The sequence below is a fragment of the Dromiciops gliroides genome, chromosome 3 (genome assembly GCF_019393635.1).
Source record: "Dromiciops gliroides isolate mDroGli1 chromosome 3, mDroGli1.pri, whole genome shotgun sequence".
Classification (NCBI taxonomy): Eukaryota; Metazoa; Chordata; class Mammalia; order Microbiotheria; family Microbiotheriidae; genus Dromiciops; species Dromiciops gliroides.
The window spans coordinates 47305345-47320635 of NC_057863.1; the positions used below are offsets into that span (position 1 = coordinate 47305345).

The 15291-nt window shown below is 43.1% G+C and overlaps 1 protein-coding gene across 1 annotated transcript in view; it reads left to right on the forward strand.

Moving 5' to 3' along the window:
* The first annotated feature begins 1432 nt into the window (after nt 1–1432).
* WWTR1 (WW domain containing transcription regulator 1) overlaps nt 1433–15291 on the forward strand; it is a 181416-nt gene continuing 167557 nt past the window's right edge. Inside the window, exon 1 of the mRNA XM_043997471.1 lies at nt 1433–1970. Coding sequence (XP_043853406.1) covers nt 1516–1970 — 455 coding nt within the window. The 5' untranslated portion in view covers nt 1433–1515. The remainder of the gene's footprint in view (nt 1971–15291) is intronic.

A 15291-nucleotide genomic window follows, 5' to 3' on the forward strand; every position in this document is an offset into this window, starting at 1 on the left:
AAAAGATTGTTCTTGTTTATTCCACCAGGAGCGCTGGGTCGTCGGGGCTCCAAATACTCAGCTCTTTGGGGTCCAGGTAGTCCCGCAGGTCTGCTCTACCCTCCTGTTAAGGGAGAGTGTGGCCCGTCCGTAGCAAATACCTCGAGTGGGAGCCTGACCTGTCTCAAGCCTCTTCTCCTTGATCCCTTTGGGGCCGCAGCTCCTAGCCCCAGCCCCCAGCCTCTTCCGTCCCAGTCCACCAGCACTTTATTAAATAGGGCCACACTCTGCCTTTGATCCAGTCCCACACCCTGTCCAAGGCAGTGGTAAACTCAAAGGAATGTAGATCCTAAAGCCTGCGGGAGGGAAGGGAGGGAGGCTTCGGCGAACTTTTCGGCCTCAGATCCCTGGAGGAGGGGGGACGTAAGGGGGGGTTGGTGGGATTTTGCCTCCTCTTACCCAGTAAAGTACCCATCACGCCCAGGGGTAGCAGGAGTCCAGGAGGAGGAGGAGGAAGAGGAGGGGCGAGCGGGGGCAGGCAGTCTCTGGACGCGGAGGTCATGCATAATTCATCAGCTAAACTTTCGGCTCCGCCCCTTTTCTGAGGGTTGGAGTTTTCCCTAAACTTTGTTTATGGGACAGTCCGGGAGCAGCGGCGGCCGCTCCGTCTCCTCCTCCTCCTCCTCCTCTTTCTCCTCGTTCTCTTCCTCCTCCTCCAGCTCCGGGATAATCCGAGCTTGATGCTGGGTAGATGGAGGGGGGGATGTGAGAACGGAAACCCCTGTGCTGTTTGTCGTCCTCCGTCCTCTGCCAGGTCAGAAGTCAAGTCCCGAGCTGGAAGTCCCAGTCCTGTGTCCACTCCCACTCTGCCCCCAGTTCCAGCCTCTGAGCAACCAGCCTGGGAGCAGTTGACGGACGAACCGACGGATCGACGGAGCCCAAGGCCCCGGGAGCCGAGTCAGGCTGAGAGACCCGACTTCGCCAAGTTGGGATCCTGACGGCGCGCCGGGCTCCCAGTTTGCGCCTTGGCCCGCTTGGCCTGGGCCGGCTGCCAAGGCTCCCTTAGGCTCGGTCGCTCCGGGATCGGGTCCTTCGTGGAGCTGAACAGCCTCGGGCTTAGGGGCTTGTGCTCGGCGGCCCTGGCCCTGTAGGCTCGGGAAGCCACGAACTCTCCCTGGACGCGGAGCGGCCGGACCACGTCCTAATCTGCACTTGCAAGCGCGCTCCTCCGCCTCCTCTTCTCCTCCTCCTCCTGGGAACTTCAGGGCCACTGGAAAGTTGCATAATTGTCGAGGAGGCGAGGATTTCCCTCCCCTCCCCCAGCGGGCCGGGCTGACTGGTGAAGGAAGGTCTGCTTGGGATCCTTGGAGAGGGCATCGAACCCCGTCTCGCTCCTCGCCAAGTTTGCTCGCTGAAGTTTTCATTTTTTAGGGGCTGATCCCCGGGCCAGCCCCCGCCCCCGCGCCCGCCCCCTTTTAATAAACCTGCAGCTCGGTGTGTAAGTGTGTGAGTGAGTGTGAGATCGGGAGGCGCGCGATGAATCCCGCTCCAGTACCCCCGCCTTTGCCGCCCCCGGGGCAGCAAGTCATCCATGTCACGCAGGACCTCGACACTGATCTCGAAGCGCTGTTCAACTCCGTGATGAACCCCAAGCCCAGCTCCTGGAGGAAGAAGATCTTGCCGGAGTCCTTCTTCAAGGAGCCCGACTCCGGTTCGCACTCGCGTCAGTCCAGCACCGACTCGTCTGGCAGCCACCCGGCCCGGCTGAGCGGCGGCGGCGGCGGCGGCGGCATCGCCGGGGGTGCCCAGCACGTCCGTTCGCACTCGTCGCCCGCCTCCTTGCAGCTGGGCACTGGGGCCGGGGCTGCGGCCAGCGCGGCGCAGCAGCACGCGCACCTACGCCAGCAGTCCTACGACGTGACCGATGAGCTGCCGCTACCTCCCGGCTGGGAAATGACCTTCACCGCCACCGGCCAGCGGTACTTTCTCAAGTAAGTGATGGGGCTCCCCGGAGGGCTCCGGTGTGGGAGTGCTTGGGTGCACAGGTATGTTTGTGTGTAGACACAAACTCGAACGTCTACGTGCGCTCGAGTGCGTGTGTGCGGCGTGTGCACCTCTTGGCAACTCTTTCTCTTGGGTCTTGAAGCTGGAGTGGTCGCGGGGCAGGTCGCTGTAGAGTTGGCAACTTGCGTGGTGAGGGGGGCGGGGATCGGGATGGCGGGGGAATCTGATGAGTCGGGGAACGTACATCCCTGCTGTCGTGGGGGCGTGAAATGAAACTGGGGGGGGGGAATTCCCAGTTGTTTGTAGGAATAACCTTGTAACTAAAGGTGGAAGGGATGGAAAAGGCCAGTTTTGTCCCAGGAGATCCAGATTAGGGCTGGGGGGAGCTGGTGAGGGCATCTGCTGATGAGAGTGCCAAGAAAAATCAGAGTGAATGAGCAAGTTCTAACTTTAAGAGTCAGGAGGAAAGGATGGATTTGGGGGTGGCGGGGAGCAAGTTTCTGTTGTCTCCAGTTCTCTCCTGGATGGGAAGAAAAAGCTAAAAAAAAAAAAAAGTGAAATGGAACCCGGGAAGGTTGGGCTGTGCGCCAGCCCCTTGTTGTCACCCGCAGTTATTCTGTTGTTGGAGTAGTTTATGGGCCGGATAAAACAATTGTGTGGAAATTAGGTCAGGACGGTTTCGTTGTGTCAGCTGTGGAGAACCTAGAAGACGATCTGGAATGACCCCAGAGCCTTTTGCAAAATTTCTCTCCTACTCACAGCTTTGCTGTGGACATTAAACTTTAATTAAAGTTTGGACCATTGTAACCACAGACTTCCCGAACGGAAAGCTGTGGCTGCGGCCTCTCTTCTAAGAAACGAATGGTGAGGAGTACAGAGAGGGCTGCGACCTGCAATGTGCCCAAGCTCCCAAGGGCCGACCTTGAGGTTGTACCAGGGCTGGCAGCTGGGTTCAAATACAGCCTTAGACACGTTCATTTGCTGTGTGATGACAGGAAACCTACTTAACCAAGTGGAGTGTCAGTTTTCTCCTCTGAAAAATGGGCACAAGGACACTTCTAACTTCAGCAAAGGAAAATACTTTGCAAACTTTAAAGTGAAATATGGAGTGGATTCATATTTGTGATTTCATTGGTGTGGGGAGTTCCACAGGTCTTCACCTATGTAGAGCAGCCACTCCACCTTAACTTGGCTGGCTGAGAGTCTACTGAGTTGCCTTCTTTGTCTCACTGCGAAGATATTCTAAAGGCAGGATCTGAACTCAACTATGTTGAGTTGTTTGTCAAAGTTCTGTATGAGTGAAACTTATTTGTGAAGTCATTCTCTGATACTGAGAAAGATACTGTTTCCCCATGAGTTACATTTTATGGCCCCTTCCAAATAAATTAATCTGTGCTTATTAATAACGTAATTAATAATTAATAAATTTACCTAGTGCTTATTGCAGTGCTGGGAACCGTTTATTGATCACCCACAAGGATGTGAGATTTTTTTTCTCATTTGCTGTTTTCATCTCTTTCACTCATGCTGGTGAATAATTGTTTGAAAAGCTCTTTCCTGTTATTTCCAAACCAAAGTAGGTAGCATTCTGATTAAGGAATACTTGATTTTATTTCTGATATGGGCACTGGTCTGAAGAGGATGTGTTTTGTCATTTTGGCTCACAATGTAGTATTCAGGAGCAATATGCTGACGGGACAGGGGACTCTGGAATATGGAGCTAAGAAAGATCTGTGTTGGAAACCCACCTCGGACAAGAAGAGTTTGATCATGGGCAGATCCTTTATCTTCTCTGAACCTCAGTATTCTCATTTATAAAATGGGCATCATCATTCCAGGAACTTAGAGACCTCTCAGGGCTGTTGGGAGGATCCAGTGAAATCATGTGGGCAAAGAGTTTAGCAAACCTTTAAAGGGATAAAGAAACCCCAACTCTTAATGTAGATGACGCCACCTCACTGACAGAGAGTGTTTTAACTTATCAATGTCCACTGCAAGTCAAGAATACCGTTTATGCTCATTTTAGTCTTTGGGGTACAATAACTTGGTCTTAAAGGAGTTCCGTTTGGGCTTCTCTCGTACCATTTTAAAGGTCAGGATGCTTATAAAATTAGTCATTTTAATTTTGCTTAGGTAATGAAATTTTTAAAGATGTTGATGTAATTTTTATATGTTTATACTTAGTAAGGATTAAGTGTCTTGGCATAGTGAAAAGAGAACTGGCTCTTTGGCATAGTCAGAGGAACAGGGTTCGAATTCCTTCTCTCGTTTCAGCCTCCTGTGTGACTTTGGCAAAGTTACTTAACTTCTCTGGATCTGAGTTTCCTCACCTATAAAACAGAGGGTTGGGCTAGATCTCTCCAAGATCTCTCCCTGCTCTGACATTTCATGAAACTTTAATGGAATTTTGGGCCCATTTCCCCCTCCCCAAGTGATTTAAAAGAATAGATCTGACACTATATATGTATATGAGTATGAACTCCAGAAAATTTTGTGGGATAAAAAACGAGTGGCAAATGAATGGCAAAGGAGGTAAGAACACTTGTGGAACTGGACGCTGGAGGAAGAGGGAGCATTCCCAGCTTTTCTTGGAACAGATCCGAGCCCCACCTGGAGAGTACATAAGGAACACTGGCCAAAAAAAAAAAAAGAGATGAGTTTCATGTATAAGTTGTTCCAGGACTCTACTGTGGAAGGAACCCCCAAGTACTCACAATCTTTGAACCGTTTCTGTACCTCTGAACTTTGTCCAGGAAAACTGGCCAAAGGTAGGACAAAGGGAGTACTTGGCCTGTGGGTTCATCATGTTCTGGTCTATCATTTCTTTGCCACAAAGGAAGTATCTCCCTTTCCTTCCGAGACCCCCCAACATCCTACCAGATGGTGTAGCCCATACTAATCACAGCAAAAGTGGCAGAAATGATCTTTCTTAACTGAGAGCAGGACAACATTGGCCAAGGAGGAAGGAGAATCTAATGTAAGTTGCTACCCTGTCAGGAGTAACAACTAGCCAAACAGATCAAGGCCTTGACTAATGGTGAAAGGAAATAAACAAAATCTGTCAGTATATTCCATTTTGAAGCTGGGAGACCTGGGTCCAAATCCTTTATCTAAAATGATCTGGGAGGGGACAGCTAGGTGGCACAATGGATAAAAACACTGTCCCTGGATTCAGGAGGACCTGAGCTCAAATCCGACCTCAGACACATGACACTTACTAGCTGTGTGACCCTGGGCAAGTCACTTAACCCTCATTTCCCCACAAAAACCCAAAACCAAACCAAAATAAAATGATCTTGGGAAGTCTCAACTTCACTCAGCCCCAGTGTCTATTTATAACATGAGGAGAATAGCATAATACTATCTATTTCTCTCTCTCTTTTCAATCAATCAATAATTAAACAAACAATAATTTTTATTTGATATTTATAATTTTATTTTCCAAATTACATGTAAAATACAAATTTTGATATCAATTAAAAAAACCCAAACCTTTGTGTTCCAAATTCTCTTCCTCCCTCCCCAAGAACTCAAGCAATTCAATACAAGCAATACATGAGCAGTCATGTAAAACATTTCCACATTAGCCAGGTTGTGAAAGAAAACAGACAAAAACAAAACTTCAGATAAAGGAACTAACAAAAAATTATGTTTCAGTCTGTATTCAAATGCCATCAGTTCTGGCTCTGTAGATGGATTTCATTTTTCATAAGGCTTTCAGAGTTGTCTTGGATCATTGCATTGCTGAAAATAACAGTCATCCACAGCAGATCATCTCACAATATTACTGTTACTTTGTAAACAGTACATTTCACTTTGCATAAGCTTATGCAGGTCCTTCGAGGTCTTTCTGATAGCATCCTGCTCAACATTTTTTTTTTTAACGTACTATCTATTTCTCAAGGGTGATGGGAAGAAAGTAACTGGCAAACCATAAATTGCTATAGAAATATTAACGGTTATTATTACTAATAATATTAATAATAGCTTACATAGTCAGAGGAAGTTCTATTGTTTGCTGGATTAAGTTACATCTCAAAAAAGGTTATCGTTGGTCTCTTGTTCTTGCTTGTCCGGTCTTCCCATGGGTCCACTTTATCATCTGTGAAATAGGGCTAGAGGACAGGTGTTGTTAAGGGCTAAAATTCTAGCTAGTCTGTCTGAAATATCTAATGAGTGGTCGCCAATAAATTATAAGCTTTAGCAAGAGTTAGACTTTTAAGCATTTATTAAGGAGAATAAGAATTTGGTAAAGAGAGAGAGAAAGGCCTAGATCCCTATCTATTAAAGGGAGAGCACATTTCTAGCTCCGCTCTCCACCAGAGTCCAGAGGAAAGAGCGCCCAAGACAGAGCGCTAGTCCCTTCCTTCTTCCTCTCACTAGCCCGCGTCACTTCCTGACGCCAAAGAAAAGACTCCTGGTCTTGCCCTCAAAGACCTTCCCTTCATGGGTGGAACTCTTCTTCAGTAAGTCTCCAGCAGGTGGCGTCATTCCAATCGTTACAGTGTTCTATCTTACCTTAGAAATGTTAGTTGAGGGGCAGCTAGGTGGCTCAGTGGATAAAACACTGGCCCTGGATTCAGGAGTACCTGAGTTCAAATCTGGCCTCAGACACTTGACACTTACTAGCTGTGTGACCCTGGGCAAGTCACTTAACCCCCATTGCCCCGCAAAAAAACCCAAACAAACAAAAAAAGGAAGTATATTCCCAGCAGGTTGGCAGCTTAGCATCTTCAGAGGGTTGCCTGGGGCACTCAGAAGTTGTGACTTTCCTAGGGTCATTTGGTCATAAGTTTCCTGGATATTTTATTTTTCCACTGCAGCCAATTTATCCTCATCATAATTTCTCAACTGCTCTAATAAAATAAAGGTATTCCCTTTGATCAAGTAATACCAAATTAACATGTTGTCTAGAGCTAACTGTCTGTAAGGAGGGCTTTTCCTGCCTAAGTGACCAAAAATGTATACAATTGCAGTTGTGGTTAGGATGAACAGGGCTAAATCTACTTTAGTTTATCTTTTTGACAGTGTTTATTAAAGAGCTAGAGAAATGGACTGAGCTTTGGATCTGGAGTCAGGAAGATCTGTGTTTAAATCTTGCTTCACATGTTTACTAGATATGTGATATAGACAATTAACAACCCTCAATCTCAGTTTCTTCATCTATAAAATGGGCATAAAAATAAAACCTACATCTCAGGGTTGTTGAGAAAATCAAATGAGATAACATGTAAAGTGCTTTGTAAGCCTTAAAGTGTTACAATAATGCTATCTATTATTATTATTTTGTAATTGATTATATAAAGAAAAAAATGCCTCTATCCTTTTCTACAATTTCTAGTACATCATCTAGGGATTTAAAAACTTAACTAAGGGGCAGCTAGGTGGTGCAGTGGATAGAGCACCAGCCCTGGAGTCAGGAGTACCTGAGTTCAAATCCGGCCTCAGACACTTGATACTTACTAGCTGTGTGACCCTGGGCAAGTCACTTAACCCCAATTGCCTCACTTAAAAAAAAAACAAAACAAAAATAAAAACTTAACTAAATCCTAGCAGTTTTTATTTCCTTTATTGGCCAATAATGTGACTACAAAGCAATTTTATGAAAGCCCTTCTACCCTTGTCATAGAATGAAATTACCTGTCATGCTCTCACACTGCTCATCCAAAGGGTGGGGTAGGGAGATGGTGCCCAGAAACTAGCTAAGGAAATTTCAGGAGAGAGCATTACATTAGGCTGTGTGTGTGTGTGTGTGTGTGTGTGTGTGTGTATGTGTGTATGTGTGCATTGGCATGAAAGAGAGAGGTGTATGTAAATACCTATATGTGTATGTATGTAGATCTATACTAATTATACACACACAGAAATACTCTTCCTGATGAGATAACCCACTCTACCAAATACATACAGGTTGTGTCTTCTCTGCCATTTATAATCTTGGAGGGTTGCCTAGGGCAGTGTTGTCAAACTCAGATAGAAATGTGGAGTACTAATTCATGTGTAAGGATCCCTATAGGCCTCATATTGCATTAGAATACTACATATTAACATTATCTGTGTCCTATTTTATTTATGTATTTTCCAATTACATTTTAATCTAATTTGAACTTCAGCCCATATTTGACATTTCTGGCCTAAGGTATTGAGAGGTTAACTCATTTAATCCAGGTTCATATATCTAGTAGATGTCAGAAGTGAGGCTTGAAACCCAGTTTCCTGGCTTGGAGGCTTGCTTTCTATCCACTATGCCAAGTGCCCTTTCTACATACATACACATATGCACACACACATACATACATATACACACAGAAGTTCTTATTTGCCACACTGTGCTTCAATCGTCATCCTTGTCCTGTTGATTCCCTTACTTGTGTGTGTGTGTGTGTGTGTGTGTGTGTGTGTGTGTGATAATTGTGCTGAGGTGGGAAACAGTTCAATTTGGAGTCAAAAGACAAAGGTTCAAATTCCTGTTCTACAGTTTATTCCCTGGCTTCCATTCCTCACCTTTAAATAAATAGATTGGGCTAGATAGCTTTCAGCTCTAAATGTATGATCCTTGGAATCCATGCGAACTAATGAGATTCCCCAAGAGAAACAGATAAGAGATACAGAGAAAAACTATATTCTGGACACAGGCAGAATTTTTCACACTTAATCTTTCTCATTGATGCTATGTACACTTTGGAATCCAATATGCAAAGCATTTAGCAAATGGTGAAATACTACATTAATGTAACCTATTATTATTGTTATTACTATTATTATCATCATCATCACTCAGGTCCTACTCAGATGACTCATTGTGGCATAAAGATGACCTTGGGTTCTTGAGGACCTTGTCAGTAATGCCAAAACTCTGCCAGGTCCTACCAATCTGAAGTGATGACTATGGGAAACCCTATCTAAGTTTGGAGCTTCTTATCAATCAGCTTGGCTGTAGGATGATGGTTTAAAAAAACCACACACACACACACACACACACACACACACACACACACACACACATATAAATAATTTTGGCCATGGCAGTTCTTGGACAGGGGTTGTGATTTGCATGTTTGTGGACAGCAATGAAATGACAAATATGACAACAACTGTAACAACCATAACAGTAAGACCTGTAGATAGATACATGGGTGAAGGGAAAGTCCCAGTGATCAGCTACTCTTCTGCAATTTGCCTGGAACTCTTAGAATTTAATGACTTACTCAGGGTCACATAGTCAAAGGCAGGGCTTGAAAACTGTCTTCATCACTCCAGGGTTGCCAGGATTCTCTATTCATTACTATTATAAGCCCTGTAATTAAGTACCCATTGATTAGCTCTTAGGATCTTACTTTATTAACAATTGAAAAGGACTTAATTTAATTCAGACGATCACTGAGCCTAGAGTAGATCTGAATATCATAGATTTGTTTCTGAGTGTTATGTTCAAATAGAGACTTATCATTATCTTTGGAGAGGAGAGAATGGAGTATTGCATCTATTTCCTATTTCTGGTTTGTTTGGCAAGCCTTTTACTATTGGTAAAAAACCAAAAGGAGTTCATGCAATGCTTCACCCTAAAAACAGGGCGGTCAAAGTGTCTTCCTGACCTGGAGTCGGGGTCTCTCTGCTTCAGTGTCCCTCCCTATCTGTGAAATGGGAATAATGACATTATATTGTCTCTGGGAGAGGATTAGTTATATAATGTTGGTAAAGTAGTTTAAAGATGAAGAGGAACTAAGTTGTTTAATGTCTTAATTACAATTGTTGAGAATTACTAAATCCGTATTGAGGTGGAGAGTTCAGGGTAAAATGAACCTAGAGTATAATGATAGAGAATGAGATGGATTGTAGGAATCACAGCCTCACATATCAGTTCCTGCTACTTGAAAGGGAGGAGTATAAGGAGTCCCATGGCCCCTCCTGTAGTGAAATATTTAACCATAGGACTGGGGCATTCTATTCATGAACCCCAGGCATCAAACCCCTGGTGTCCAGAAATATTTCATTAGTCTTTCATAAATAGTTTTTATAAGTGAATGTTTAATTATCTTAAATTCTGGGGGACCTGAATATCCACATTCGTGACAGCTAGGTGGTGCAGTGGATAGAGCCCTGGATCTCGAGTGAGGAAGATCTGAGTTCATCTCTAGCTTCCGACACTTATTAGTGATTCTGATCAAGTCACTTAACCTGCTTACCTCAGTTTCCTCATCTGTAAAACAGGTATAATGATAGCTCTGACTTTTCAGGGTTGTTGTGAGGATAGCACGAGATATTATTTGTAGAGTGCTTTGTAAGTCTTAAGGTATTATATAAATGCTATTGTCATTTATCATTATTATTATTTCAAGTATATACAATGCCTATGGGCTTGCTGACTGGGAATTACTTCCCTGAAGCTCTCCAGTTACTAGGTATGTGCAGTTTGTTTGTTTTTGTGGGGCAGGGAGGGTTAAGTGACTTGCCCAGGGTCACACAGCTAGTAAATGTCAAGTGTCTGAGTTTGGATTTGAACTCAGGTCCTCCTGAATCCAGGCTGGTGTTCTATCCACTGCGCCACCTAGCTGCCCCCAGGCATATGCATTTTAAATTTGTTTATTTATTTATTTTTGCGGGGCAATGGGAGTTTAGTGACCTGCCCAGGGTCACACAGCTAGTAAGTGTCAAGTGTTAGGTATATGCATTTTGATAGTTTTATGGATCTGTGAAGGACATAGCCAGTTCAGATTAGCTGTTAAGACCATTACCCACCCACACTTTTTAATCTTGTACAACTCTTGTTCATGTCTTCTAGTAAATCCTCCACCCAACCTTCTGGACCTGTCCTTTAGATGTCTTGATACTGGGAAGCTAACTAACCATGGAGAGCTTTGGATATCCGTGGCGATCTGCTCATCTGTGTCTATCCCTCATACTTGCTCTGTCCACCTCTTTCAGTTATGCATATATTCTAATGAGAGCCTTTTTGCAACTTCTCCTGAGCAATTCTCCTTTGATTATAAATTGGAGCCTACTCATAGCTATTACATACCCTCTTCAATGCCCCGCAGATGCTCTGAAAATGAATAGTCTTTATACTGCAGAAAAGAGAATATTTTTGGAGCATTATTTAGTTGTTACTTTTCCTTTCCTATTTCTCCACTGGTATATATATTTGGATCACTAGTTTGCTAGAAAATTTAATAAAATTCTGTCCATATAACTCAGGTCAAAGGATGGGATTGTTGGCCAACGTTAGGGTCAGATGGATTTCCTCAAACTTTTCGTCATTGATTATTCTTTTCCTGAGTGTCTGCTTTTCTATTTGATGTCATCTCTACAGAGCTGTAGACTATTGATAAGCAGTAGATTAATAAGAAGGTGCAGAGAGATGCTTGATGATGGTAATGGTGGTGATGGAAGCATCAATCGTTTTTTATTTATCAAGCATCTGTATATGCTTCACTTTTACAGGTATCATGGGAGCTACACAAGAATTATAAAGCCTGTAAGGATCACAAGGGGGACACAAGACTAACCTGAAACAACTGGAAGTAGGACATGACAGACCGTATACACACACACACACACATGTATGCACACATACACATATGTACACACATACATTTATGTTAAATTTTGTGTTATAGACTCTGATATGAGTCAGAAGAGGGGGGACTGGGGAGTATAGTGGGGAAAACACTAGCACTGAAATGAGAAAACCTTGGTTAAGATCTCACCTTCTGGTCCCTTCTTGCCTGTGTTACTTTGGGTAAGTCATATAACCCCCATGATCCTCTGTTTCCTTATCTTGGAGATGAGGAGTTTGACCTGGGTAGTCTTATTTAGTCTTCGATCTAGAACCATGATGGTTAGAGCAGTGTTAGGGAAGACATTAGGGGTCATGTGAGATATGAACTCAGCTGGGAAACGCTGAGTAGGATCTGGAATGATACAAGGAAGAGGGAAGAGAGGTGGTGTGCCCTCACAGAGAGCTGACCCTTGAGTCTGGAAGATAGGGGTTGAAGTGTTTCTTCTGATTATATGCTTGGTTGTGTGACTTTGGACAAATCACTTAGCTGCTCTGAGGGCTCCAATCTATATATAAGTTGCTGAAGAGTTACTAACTTGCATTACTAAAAGGTATCTCCTCATCTGTATTTCCCTTTGTCAATAATATCACAGGTCTAGTCCAAAAATAAAGAGAAAGAAAGAAAAGAAGGAAAAAGAAAGGAAGGAAGAAAAAGAGAAAGAAAGAAAAAAGAAAGAAAGAGGGGGGCAGCTAGATGGCACAGTGGATAGAGCACTGGCCCTGGATTCAGAAGTGCCTGAGTTCGAATCCAGCCTCAGACACTTAACACTTACTAGCTGTGTGACCCTGGGCAAGTCACTTAACCCCAATTGCCCCGCAAAAAAAAAAAAAGAAAGAAAGAAAGAAAGAAAGAGTATTTCAGGAGAGGGAAACAGAGTAAAGGCAAGGTGGGCAGAAATAAATATGGTATTTTAATGCTTTACTCAAAAGACTTGCCTGGAAAGGTCAAAGGGTATATGTATATGGGACCAAATTATGGAGAGCCTAGAAAATCAAGAAGAGGAATTTAGATTTGATCTAGTAGGAAACAAGGTCATTGACTGTTTGTGAGCTCACAAATGAGCTGATGGTAAGAGGAGATGAAGTCTCCTCTTGGAAAGGAATTAGGGAGGAGCACCTTAAATTTAAGAGCTAAAACAATTGATGTGAGCAAACATTTCTCAATACTACTTTTCTCTTTAGGATAAACTTCAAATCTGTGATTTCTCTAATGGGGAAGATCCAAAAAAGTTTGTTGGGGAGATAGGGTAAGGGTAAGCACAGGAGAGCTTTATGAATCAAATCAACAGTTCTTCCAAAGGCTCTGTGCTTTAGCTATGTACCTGGATTCTTTTTTCTTTTTTTTGGTGAGGCAATTGGGGTTAAGTGACTTGCCCAGGGCCACACAGCTAGTAAATGTCAAATGTCTGAGGTCGGATTTGAACTCAGGTCCTCCTGAATCCAGGGCCAGTGCTCTATCCACTGCACCACCTAGCTGCCCCTATGTACCTGGATTCTTAAAGATCTCTGCTTAGTACCTTAGTGACCAAGAATTAACCTCTGACAAACCTAGTAAGCCTAGATCTAGTTTCTTAGCCCCCAGGGAATTAGAAACAGCATGAAGGAGGAGGTAGAGTACTGGTTATGAGTTCCAGCAGACAGCAGCCATGACATCAGAACAAGTGGCACTTGACACTGAGGGAGGGAGAAGGTGGAGACAAACTGTGAGTATTAAAAGAGTGATAATGATGGATGTTCATAATGATGACTTAGGACCCTAGATTTCGAGCTTCTAGAACATTCAGTTCATCTATGCTATTCTTCCTCATTTTACAGATTAAAAAAAAAAACAAAAACAGATCCAGAGAAGTTAATTGACATCGTCACACAGATAGTAAATGGTAGAGCCAAGATCTGAACCTAAGTTCTAATTCTATCATCCCAAACTACATTTTCTAGACTTCTTTTCCATGTTGATCTAGTTCCTAGCTTAGACTCTGATACAGAGGCACAAATGAACATTTTCCAGTAATTCTTAAATGATGGAGGGCTGACAGTTCTAACCTGCTCTATGTAGATCCTAAATTAGAAAAGAAAACATCGTGCTGTATATGAAGGTTATGTGCTTGATCTGCACCTCCCAACACTAGCTCATTGTTTTAAAAAAGCACTTTGATACTCCTTGAGCCTGGAAATTAAAGATAAAACTAAGCTCTATTCTGCTTTGTGCTTAACCTACCTTAGAGCATTTCCAACAATGGGCTTAAAAATAATAACATAACTGATTAGAGACAAACACATCTGGTGGCTTGTTAATGTTTCCTGTTGGTGCTGGACCTGAAGTCAGGAAATCCTGGGTTCAAATCCTGCCTCACATGTACTAGCTCTCTGACCCTGGTCAAATCACTCAACCCCATTTGCCTCGGTTTCCTTATCTGTAAAATGAGCCAGAGAAGGAAATGGGTAGACCACTTTAGTATCTGCCAAGAAAACCCCAAATGAGGTCACAGTCAGACATAAGTGAAACAACTGAACAACAGCACTCATTCCTGATGATTTTCCTACATCCTAGGATATTGAAATTTTTTCTCTCTTCCCTTATACTCAGGCAAAACACTTCCATCTAGGTGTTCAGAGATAAGTAGTGTCTACAACTAACCAACCAGTTGGAGAGTGGAAGAGTCACAGGCCAAGGAGATGGACATGCTTTGTTCATACCAATTATTTATTTAGTTTTACTGAGATGAATGTTTTTCTTTAAAATGGCACTAATCATTATTTGGCTTTGGGTAGATTTAAGTGGTCACCATTTTTTCTCGACTCCTCAGCTGATTTATACTTTTAAGTGACTTCCCTAGAAGCTTGAATATTTTCTGGGAGGGCTCCAAGTTTTAGGGTAAGATAATTGCGTGTTGTGATCTTGCAGTTGGGTGATACTTTAGGTTTGGGTTGATTTTGACAGGAAAAAAGATCTCATTTCCCCTTCCACTACCATACTTGGGTTTATTCAGTTTTCTCCCTTCCTCCACTAAACAAATCATTCTTCAAGGCTCCAGTTAAATCCTACTTCCTGTGTGATGTTTTTCCTTATTCCAATTGACAATGATTTTTCTTCATCTTCAGAACTCCTATGTTCCTCTGTCTCTATCATTCATCTGGTCCTGTATCATAATGTGCTGTTGTATGCCATTATTCATGTTTTTATATGCTAGTTAGGGCAATAAGATGGTAAATTCTTTTTTTTTTAATTTAAATTTAAATTTAAAACATTTTTTGGTGGGGCAATGAAGGTTAAGTGACTTGCCCAGGGTCACACAGCTACTAAGAGTTAAGTGTCTGAGGCCAGATTTGAACTCTGGTCGTCCTGAATCCAGGGTTGGTGCTCTATACACTGTACCACCTAGCTGCTCCCAGAGATGGTAAATTTTTAATCTAGGCACTCAGTCAAGAAATATTTTTATTAAGAACTTGCTGTATGCCAGGCACTGTGCTAAATGCTGGAGGATACAAAGAAAGGCAAAAGATAAGCCCTGCCCTCAAGGAGCTCACAGTTTAAGGGGGGAAAACCAAAAAGAAACAGAAAAATAAGGGAGGAGGATTATGGTCTGGGTTTTGAACCTCTTTGTATTGTTCCCAGAGTCTACTTAGAAAGGTTCCTTTTAAGTAGTGGCTTTCCATAAATGTTTGTTGATAGTAATATGCTAAGGTTGTGTTTGTTTGGCTTTTGTATTATTAGTTACCTTTCATGTACTTTTGTTTTTGCCTAATCC